Source organism: Cryptomeria japonica, chromosome 5 (genome assembly GCF_030272615.1).
Source record: "Cryptomeria japonica chromosome 5, Sugi_1.0, whole genome shotgun sequence".
Taxonomy (NCBI): Eukaryota; Viridiplantae; Streptophyta; class Pinopsida; order Cupressales; family Cupressaceae; genus Cryptomeria; species Cryptomeria japonica.
In genome coordinates, this window is record NC_081409.1 from 690,194,886 (window position 1) to 690,205,585 (window position 10,700).

Here is a 10,700-nt window from a genome sequence, read left to right on the forward strand (position 1 = left end):
TCTTGGTCTTTAATCCTAAAAAGGAGGGGGCTAATAATTTTGATCAATTTAGACCCATTTCTCTATGCAATGTAGTTTATAAAATCATTACTAAGCTCATTGTTCATCACCTGAAGAATTGTCTCAAAGATTTGATTTCTGAAGACCAAAGGGGGATTTATTGCTGGAAGATAAATTATGGATAGGATTTTGATTGCAACAGAGGTCATCCATTCTATGGCATTTTTAAAGAGAAGGCTATATTTAAAAATTTTGATATGGTAAAGGCCTATGATAGGGTTAAATGGTCATTTTTATAAAAGATCTTATTAGCTTTTGATTTTACCAGCAAATGGATCACCTGGGTCATGATTTTTGTAACCTCCACTAATTTTTCAATTCTCATCATTGGTGAACCTTCTGAGTCTTTTAGTTCTTCTAAGGGCCTTTAGAAAGGAGACCCATTGTCTCTATACCTATTTGTCAATATGGCTGAATGGTTGGCAAGGTTCATTAAGTCCCAGGTCCAAAAGGGTTTGATCCAATGTTGATGATGGGGTAATGGATGGTTGTGAATTTCCTAGATATGCCTTGTGGGGATGGGCTCCATGATTTGGAATTTATTTAAGAAAGGGGCAAAGCTTATCAAATGTGGTCTTTTTTGGATATGTAATATGGGCATTGATTCTTTATTCTCATATGATTCTTGGTATGGACTTCCCTCGATTATCTCTTGGTTTCCACATCTTCAACCTCTGTGTAGTTTATTTGATGAGGATAGTTGGTATAAGGTGTGGAAATTTAAGAAGGTTAAATTGCACGGTCAATTGAAGGTTTGTTGTTGGAAATATCCCTAGGAATGGCCGACAGGTGGTTCTAAGGATGACCTTCAGGATCTTGCAAGGATCTTAGCTAGTAGACTCTATATGTCCCTTAAGAGAAGAGATACTTTGTCCTAGGGTTTGGACCAAAAAGGTTGGATTTCCTTTAAATTATATTGAGTTAGACAGATAGTTGTTTGGTAGAGGGAGCATTGGTTAGTGGAAATAGGTTTGGGATAGTTTCTCTTGGCCCAAGTGTAATTTTTTTTCTCTCATTGATAGTCCAAATTAAATGTCTGGCTTGTGATAATCTAAGTAAATGTGGATTTCATGGCCCATCTATATGCATCTTAGAGATACTATTGTGGCTAATTGTGCTATCTCTATTGTGGTGGCTATGACAAGTATGGAGGTGGTGAATAGGATGAATTTGGTAGATTATGGGTTGAGATCTTTTATTGACAGGAAATCAAGAAAAGGCCAAGAAAAAAGTTCAAAGAGGGGGGAGATGGCTCCCTCCACCTATAGCAATTTTGAAAATTATCACTGATGGTTCTTCTAAAGGTCACCAAGGTCTTGCGGGAGGAGTCGTGATGGTTGGGCTATATGTTTTTGTTTCCTAAGTTTAAAGGGTTTCACCTAAATAATCTTATGGAAGCCCTAGCTATTCTCCATGCAATTGAAAGAATTTATTTTAGATTTGTGATTTATTGTTCTACCTATATAAAAGAAGGGACAACAACTCTTTAAGATTTTAAAGGTAAATAGAGGACATTTATATAATTGAAAATCATTACTCTTGCAAAACCTTGATATGGACATTCTAAATATTATTAAAAGGACAATAATTGAAGTGAAAAATTTCACTCTCAACCTCCTTGTCCATTCCTCAAAATATCACCCTGTCTTCATGACAATGCCTCGTCTACCTCTTTATCTACTTCACAAAAAATATTTTTTTTAAATGAACCCAATAAAATCAAATAATCATCATAAAGCTAATTTTAACTTTTTTTATTCACTCTATAATATAAGAAACCATTCTCTAAACTTATAATTACAATGAGGTGTCTCTTTTATATGTGAATTTGACTTGCAAATTGTTATTCATATGTTGAATACTCAATATTTGAAGGAGGTTAATTGGAAACTTGTTGTAGTTGTTAGGTATATTTTGAATGTATTCTATTCTTTTGAATAAGATTGGGGACTGCTTAGTGAAATGGGCCACATAGAACCCTTGGAGGGGATTATTGAAGACTGGAGGCTCCTTTCTCTAGAGTATTTTGGTACTATGGAGAAGTAATGATGTAATGTTTTTGGATAATCTTTTGTGATGCATTGTTTTTGTTCCTTGGCTCTTTGTGTTTCCAATTACCCCTTTTCTTTGTATTCCTTTATTTTCAAGAATACATTTTTATCTTCTTTTTCAAAAAATAATTTTAAAATAAACAAAAAAACATAGATTTTATTAGTATTTTTATATTTCATTAGTTTACATCATTTTGAGAAATTCAATTCAGAAATTATATTTTTCTGTGGTGAAGTTAAACACTTTTAGTTGTGTTGGCTAATTCCTTTATAAAAGTGACATAGGTTTGTGCTTTTACTAGAGGAAAGCTTCTTTTAACCCCAAATGGTTGCCTCATTCCTTTCAACAATAAGCTTATCATTTGTTTAATATAGTTATGTCACTTAATAATATCAACTCTTACAAAACCTTCATATGGACATTATAAATATTATTAAAAGGACTTAATAATTGAAGTCACTAATTGCACCCTCAACCTCCTTGTCCACTCCAAAAAAATATCACGCTGAATTGTGCTAAAAGGTGGGCACCTTTGGTACAATGCCTCATCTACCTCTTTATCTAATCAAATCAAATAATCATCATAAAGCTAATTTTTAATTTTTTATCCACACTATAATATAAGAAACCATCCTCTAAACTTATAATTACAATGACGTGTCTCTTTTCTCTTTAAATTTGTACATGTGATTTTAGATGAATTACTTAAATAAATCAATGTTTAAAATGTATTCTTTAAATGAAAATTTTATTTTCCTATTTCAAACATCAATTAGAAAGATAAAGTACATCACCTTAAAAAAAATACATTTGTATGATTTCAAATGAACTATCTAAACAAATCAATATTTAGAGAGTCTGCTCTTTAAATTGAAATCCTAGGTTCTAATTTCAGATGTGTCTTTTAAAAAACATGAGGTCCTATTACAAACATAGAAATAATCTTCAAAAACACAAGATCTTAATTCAAATACATAAATAAGCCCTCATTTATAACATTAATTGGTATATCTCCAATTAAAACTACAAGAGAGCTTTAGAATGAAAAATGTGCTGATAATTAATCATAAGTGTAATTATTGCCTCAATTTTTTATCCTCAATTTTTTATTTTGGGATTTTGTTTCCTTTTCAATCACAAATCATTTTAAACTCGTTCAATCCAAAAGATTTTAAAATATAGAGCATTTCATAAATATAAAAATTAAAACTTTATTTTTGAATAGAGAAGTTTTACAGTAAAAAGTTAAATAATTTAATATCTTTTTAAGAATTTTATATTTGAAAGTTCTATAAAAATAATTAAAGTAGTATTATTTAAAATAAAATAATATATCATATGGTTCCATAAGATAACATAAATGTAATATTAATAAAGACAATACATACATTAATCAACATATTTATTGTTAAATTCAATATCATTATTATTTAAAACATCTCGACGATTCTATTTTGAGATTAGAAAATAGTTAGATTTTTGACAAACTTCAATAATGGACAACTTCAAATTATTCTCGTAATACTTCTTGAATATAAGATGTGATTGAACTTAATACAAAAAAACCATTTCAAATTATTCATAATTTATTTCCTTCGTGTTTTTTTGAATAGAATTTAAAAACATGCTGAGAAACCCCAACAAGAGAAGAGTATACATGACATAGTCAGATAAGTCAAATAAGTAATATGACTAGCATGGGATAATTTTAAGAATTTTCTTCCAATATAATACCGTTGTTCAAGATGGTCTTGGATTTTCTTTCATAAATTTGAAAAATTAAAATTTTGTATATTTATTTACTTAATTTATCATTCAAGTTTTGAAGAATCAATTCTCTTGACCCAAGCTGCTCATGGCCAACATGGATACCTATTAAATAGAAACAAATATATTATGGGGTGATTATCAGATATTTTTGATATCTCTTTTTGCTTAGTAGTTTCTCTTAAAGAAATGTGGAGCTGGTTTTTTTATAGACATTATACTGGGGTCTTGAATTGGGAAAAAACTAATAAAATCAGATAATCATCATAAAAGTAATTTTTACCTTTTTAATCCACTCTGTAATATGGAAAACCATCCTCTAAACTTACAATTACTTTTTTTTTTTTAAATGTATATCCCTTTTTTCTATTGGTATCTCATATGGCCAACCCTTGAATTTAACTTTAAATATTAACAATATGAAACAACAATATATCCAGACATGTCTATTAACAAGATAAAGTACATCAGTTACAAAAATATAATTTCAGATGACTTATCTAAAGAAATTGATGTTTAGAGTCTACTCTATAAATATTGAAAACTTACATTCTAATTTCAAACATGTCTCTCAAAATAGATTAGGTCTTGATTACAAACATAGAAATAATCTTCAAAAAGATAAGATCATAATTCAAATATAGAAATAACCCCCCATTTATAACCTTACCAATGAAAATTTAATCTATATTTTCAATTGTAACTACAGGAGAGATTTAATTAATTGAAAAAAATTAACGCTATTGTAGTGATACTAGAAAAAACATAATGATTCAAGGAATTGATCATTAATCATAAGCTTAGAAGATAAAGTACATCAGATACAAAAATATACATTAGTATTATTTTAGATGAATTATCTAAACAAATCAATGTTTAGAGTCTAAACTTTAAATTGAAATCTTAGATTCTAATTTCAAAAAAGATGAGGTCCTGATTACAAACATAGAAATAATCTTCAAAAAGATAATATCTTCATAAAAATATTGAAATAACCCCTCATTTATAACCTTACCAATGAAATTCTGATCTATATTTCCAATTGTAACTATAGGAGAGATTTCATTAATTGAGAAAAAGTGAAGCTATTGTAGTGATAATACAGAAAACATAATGATTCAAGGCATTGATCATTAATCATAAGCCTAATTGTAGCCTACTCCCAATTTCTTCAAAATATTTTGATAAACTCAACATAAATGAAACATAGTGTAAATTATTTTTACACTTTGTTAAGTATAACAAGTGTTGTATACTACAAGAGAGATTTCATTAATAGCAAAAGCTGAAGCTATTGTAATGATAATATAAAAAACATAATGATTAAAGACACTGATCATTAATCATAAGCCTGTTTGTAGCCTATTGGCAATTTCTTCAAAATATTTTGATAAACTCAACAAAAATGAAACATAAAGTAAATTTTTTGACACTTTGTTAAGTATAGAAAGTGTTGTATTTCCAATATTGTATTTCCAATATTCGTCTGCAAATCAAAAGACTTCATTTTCAAATTTTATTTTTGAATAGAGAAGTTTTATAGTAAAAGGATAAATAATTTAATATCTTTTTATAAGTATTATATTCGAAAGTTACATAAGAACAATTAAAATAGTATTATTTAAAATAAAATAATATTCCATATGATTACATAAGACAATGTAAGTAGAATATTAATAAAGATAATAAATAAATTAATCAACATATTTATTGTTAAATTCAATATCATTATTATTAATATGTGGTAGATCAAATTAAAAATGTACGTAAAAAATATAACTATAGAACAATAAAAGAAGATTAATAATTATTTTTAGTTTCTCTTCCATTTTATCAACATCTCAACAAATGTATTTAAAGATTAGAAAGTAGTTAAACCCTTTTGACAAACCTCAATAATGACAACTTCAAATTGTTCTTGTAATACTTCTTGAGTATAGGATGTGATTGCACATGAATACAGAAAACATATTTCAAAATATTTTTAATTTGTTGCTTTGTTGTTTTTGTTTCTTGTTTTTCTTTCCTAATTCAATAATACATCACATAGAATTTTCTGAAAACTTTTAATATTTTTCTATCAATAGTTGCTTTCATATGATCTCATGCCCACCAAACTTCCAGTTATGGACTAGGTTGTCTGGTTTAGCAGCAAATTTATATATATGAACTATTTAAACAACTCAAAATTCATAGTGTACTTCTTAAATAAAAGTCTTAGATTCTAATTACAGACACGGCTATCAAAAAAGATGAGGTCCGGATTACAAACATCAAAATGGTGACCACACATAAGATACAGATTACAAAATCATCACCCACTAAAATGAAGTATACAAAAATAACATATAAATCCCTCGTTTGTAACCTTACCAAACCAAATCTAACCTAAAAACCTATAACTTAACCCATGAATCGCAGAGCTTTCATCAATTAAAAAAAGTGAAGCTATTGCGATTTATTCGCACGAGAGGCAGAAGACTGCAAACCGAGAGTGAATTCCAGATTCACATCAGACGTCTCTTCGCTTCCACTCGCGCCATTTGAATCAGCAAGATCGAAACTGCTTGTCACAATGCAGGGCTCACTCTGGAAAAAATCCACAATTGAAATTTCTTGACTGAGAGACCTGTCATCTCTATGGAAGGGCTGAATTGTGTGGCGCTCAATATTTGAAGCAGCAAGATCGAAATTGCCTGTCATAATGCAGCGCTCACTCTGGAAAAAATCCACCATTGAAATTTCTTGACTGGGAGACCTGTCATCTCTGTGGAAGGGCTGAATTGTGCGGTGCTCACCATTTGAAGCAGCAAGATCGAAATTGCCTGTCACAATGCAGCGCTCACTCTGTAAAGAATCCACCAATGAAATTTCTTGACTGGGAGACCTGTCATCTCTGCTACGGCTGCCATCACTGTGGAAGGGCTGAATGGTGCGGTGCGACTGTGGGTCGATTCCCCGGCTCAACAATTTTCTCTTGACGTGGGTCGATTCGCAGTGATTCTTTATTTCATTGTCCGTTCGCCCAGGCAATCTCCCTGCAATCCGAGACCATCTGTGCCGCCATAAACAAAAAGACATAACGGAATTAATCAATCAACTTAATTGAAAGATGCAATTTGCGCAACTCAGTGAAAGAAACAAGTGTCAATCAATGGTTTTTTGTAATACAGAGTTATGATTTCAGGTCCATGTAACAAATTGAATCAGAAAATTAGAAAGAAATCAAACTATTACAGAGTAGTTTTCATTTTTAACCCAAAAGAATGAATCAAGGAACCCTAAAGAAATCAGACTATTACAGAGTAGTTTTCATTGTTAACCCAAAGGAATGAATCAAGGAACCCTAAAAAAATCAAACTAAGATGAGTAGTTTTAAGATTTACAGCATTACAATAAATTGAATCAAAAAGTTTCAAAGAAATTAAGTTATGGGGGAGTAGTTTTCAGACTTAATTGTAATAACAAATTGAATAAACAATCTAAAACGAAACTAAAATATGACAGAGTAGTTTTCAGAGTAGTTCTCGGAGTTACATTATAATAACAAATTAAATAAAAAAAAGTTGTAAAACAAGCAAACTATGATAGAGTAGCTCTCAGGTTACAGCATTTTGAATCAAGATTTTCTAATCAAATTCTAAGGGAGTTGTATTCAAAGTTTAAATGTAATAACAAATTAAATCAATAAACTCCAAAGAAACCAAACTATGATGGAAGAGTTCTCCGAGTTACAGCATAGTATCAAATTAATTCCTGAAACTTCAGATAAACAGAATTGCAGTATTATAACAAACTGAATAAAAAAAATTCTAAAAAAACCAAAGAAATCAAATTATGAATTGTTTTCATAATTACAATGCAATAACAAAGTGAATCAATAACCCTAAAAGAAACCAAAATATGGAAAATAGTTTCCGGAGTTACACCATGATCCAAATTGAATGAAGGAACTCAAATAGAAACTGGTATGACCTTTTAAAGTCTTAAAGATCAATCGAGTCTGTAAATAAAAATTTAATACTTTGCCCCTTAGTGGGCAGACATGGTTCTATGTGCATACTTGTTTCCCCAGAGGAGCTGGAGCTCGATGATGAGCTCATCTTCTTCTTCAGAGAAATTCCCTCGCCTGAGATCAGGCTTCAAATAGTTTACCCACCTGCGTCTGCAGCTCTTCACACGTCTCCGAAGTCCTGTAAAAGTAAAGTCATAAGCATGTACAAACATTTGCTAAAATCTGTTGAATGCATACAACATCCTTTCAATTTATAAAAACATCTACTGAAAATAAATAAAAGAGAAACAGATAAGTTGTAGGTTTTGATATAACTTATCTGAATAGAAATTACAAACCTGCTGCCTTGGGAAGAGACTTCCAGCGGTGTTCGCCATGTTCGTGGATGTATGCAATGAGCTTGTCATCTTCATCCTTGCTCCATGATCCCATCTTGCTCCATGATCCCATCTTCACCATAAGGTCGGTAAGAGGACAACAAACGACTCAAGAACAAAAAAAAAAGGGTTTCAAATACTGCAGCCAAACCCCAACTGGGGAAGAGTATATACAGCGGTTATGGGGGAGAGTTGGTGAGAAAAGCATCTGGGTGACCGCTTTTTCACCAATAACATAGTCAGGTAAGTAATCCTGTGGACTTTGGTTGGAAGGTGTGCTTTCTACTCAAAAGCAACGGCCCTGGCATCCACTAATTAAAAAAGATATAAATAAATAAATTGAAGTCCTATTTCTATGACTTTATTTAATGTAAAAGTAGTTTGTACTAATATTTTCATTTAGAAGTTCTGTAGTTGTAAAGGTTAAAACATTTTTTGAAAATTGAGCTATGCTAACCAATAAGGAAACTATCTTGACACTAGTTTAATTGAGTGGATTAAATGAGTTCAGAATTCAAAGTCAGAAAGTTATTTATAGAAAATAAGTATAAGCAGGTTTTTAATTCTTACAATTTTAATTATAATAATTTTGAATTTGTGTACATAAAATAAATATTTACAGAACTGATAATTAGAAAGTTATTTTTAGAAAAAAGTGTCACATAGTGGTTGCTACATAGAAAAACGTACATGGGAAAAAAATACACACAACAGACAAAAATATAATTTTATTGATCAATGGATTTAGAGTTTGACCCATATAATGTACTTAGTTGAAGAGATGCACTTATTCTACCATAAACTGAAATTATAGTCTGTATTAATCATAAGTTAATATATGATATAGTATTTAAATAAATATATTAATTTTCAATTATAAATATGTAATAATGGTAAAATTTTCAATAATGTGTTGGTTTTCTAAAATACAAAGTATTTACTAAAAAGTGAAAATAGAGTTGATATTAATCATAAGATAATTTAACTTGGCTAAAACCATTATAATTATTTGATATAGTATTTAAAGAATCATATTAATTTTAAATTATAAACATGTAATAATGATTAAATTTTAAATATTTTGTTGGTTTTGTAAAATTAAAAGTATATGATTAGCAATATTAAAAATAAATAAAAACAAATTGAAAAAAATGAATTATAGTAATTAGTTGAAGAGATGTAACTATTTTATCCTAAAATAGAACCATAGTTTGTATTAACTTTAAATTTATTTATTTATTATTTTTGATAAAATTGGCAAAACCACTAAATAAATATATATATATATATATAAGATTACAAAAACCTGGGTCGCACAATATACCGGTGGGAAAAAACCAGGCAAAGAAAACCTTCGGTTATGGCCCTTTACCAAAAACCCATAAAGTTGAATAACCCAATACATGATAACAAACCCAACCCCACAATGACCAACCCACAAAATTACAAATAAAAGCATAATATTATGCCTCAAAAACCATGAACATGGACAATCCTCTTGAGGTATAGAAGAAGAAGGATCACATCATCAGACAATGAGAAGCATAACCAATCCATCCAATTGTCCAAGCTAGAGAAAATCAATAGAACACGTCGAGAACAACAACAAGACAAGAAGGGGAGCATGGTCATAGGGCCATTGGAGCCACAAAATTGTATCAACAAAATCATCACCACATAGTTCGCACTTGGCTACAGAAACAAATTCTCCAAACCATCTATTAGCAAGAGACATATTAAAAGATATGGAACCACTGTGAGGGAGAAAACCATAATCAAGACTATAAAGATACAAATAATAGCCAAAATCAAGAGAAGAGTAGGATACTGAGACCAAGAAACCATTTTAGATATAATAAAACCTCTAATCTCCACCAGTCAAGATTTACCTACCACCTACCAAACCGGACAACCAACATTTGAAGTATCCAGATAAAAAGCCTGTCCAAGTATAGTAATATCAAAAAGCTCATAATCCCAAAATATAAATAGGCCGAAGCACATATCTAGCCACATCATAACAAATAATGTCTGACAAGGATGATTGACTTCCCACACGAGCCGAGAGAAATATCCAGCAAAATTTATAATTAAAACACAACTCTCACAAGATATGGCCAATGAAGATGAAGCCAAAGCAAGACACCATGATGTTCTAGAATGATTGAAAAGGCATAGCTCAAATAAACAACAACCAATTCATAATGGAAAATAACCACTTGCAAATGTATGGCCCACAATAGCCAAGTATAGGGAAACAGAAGAGAGACCACCAATATAGAAACAAAAGATCCCAACTCAAATGAAGTAAATCCAAATCTGCACGCCGAAATTATAAGAGAAGTAGGTGAAACAATAGCCATTCATAACCAAAGAAGGAACCTCCCCCTAATGATAGACACACCAACTCCAATGATGACACACTTGAA

General features: G+C 30.3%; 1 protein-coding gene across 1 annotated transcript; it reads right to left on the reverse strand.

The window, feature by feature from the left end:
* Positions 1-6,327: 6,327 nt before the first annotated feature.
* On the reverse strand, positions 6,328-8,344 carry LOC131067319 (transcription repressor MYB4-like). Its single transcript, XM_058002281.2, has 3 exons — positions 8,233-8,344; positions 7,943-8,072; positions 6,328-6,934 (listed from the first exon to the last, which is right to left on the reverse strand). The coding sequence occupies exons 1-3, from the start codon at positions 8,342-8,344 to the stop codon at positions 6,328-6,330; spliced, it is 849 nt and encodes a 282-aa protein (XP_057858264.2).
* Positions 8,345-10,700: the final 2,356 nt, after the last annotated feature.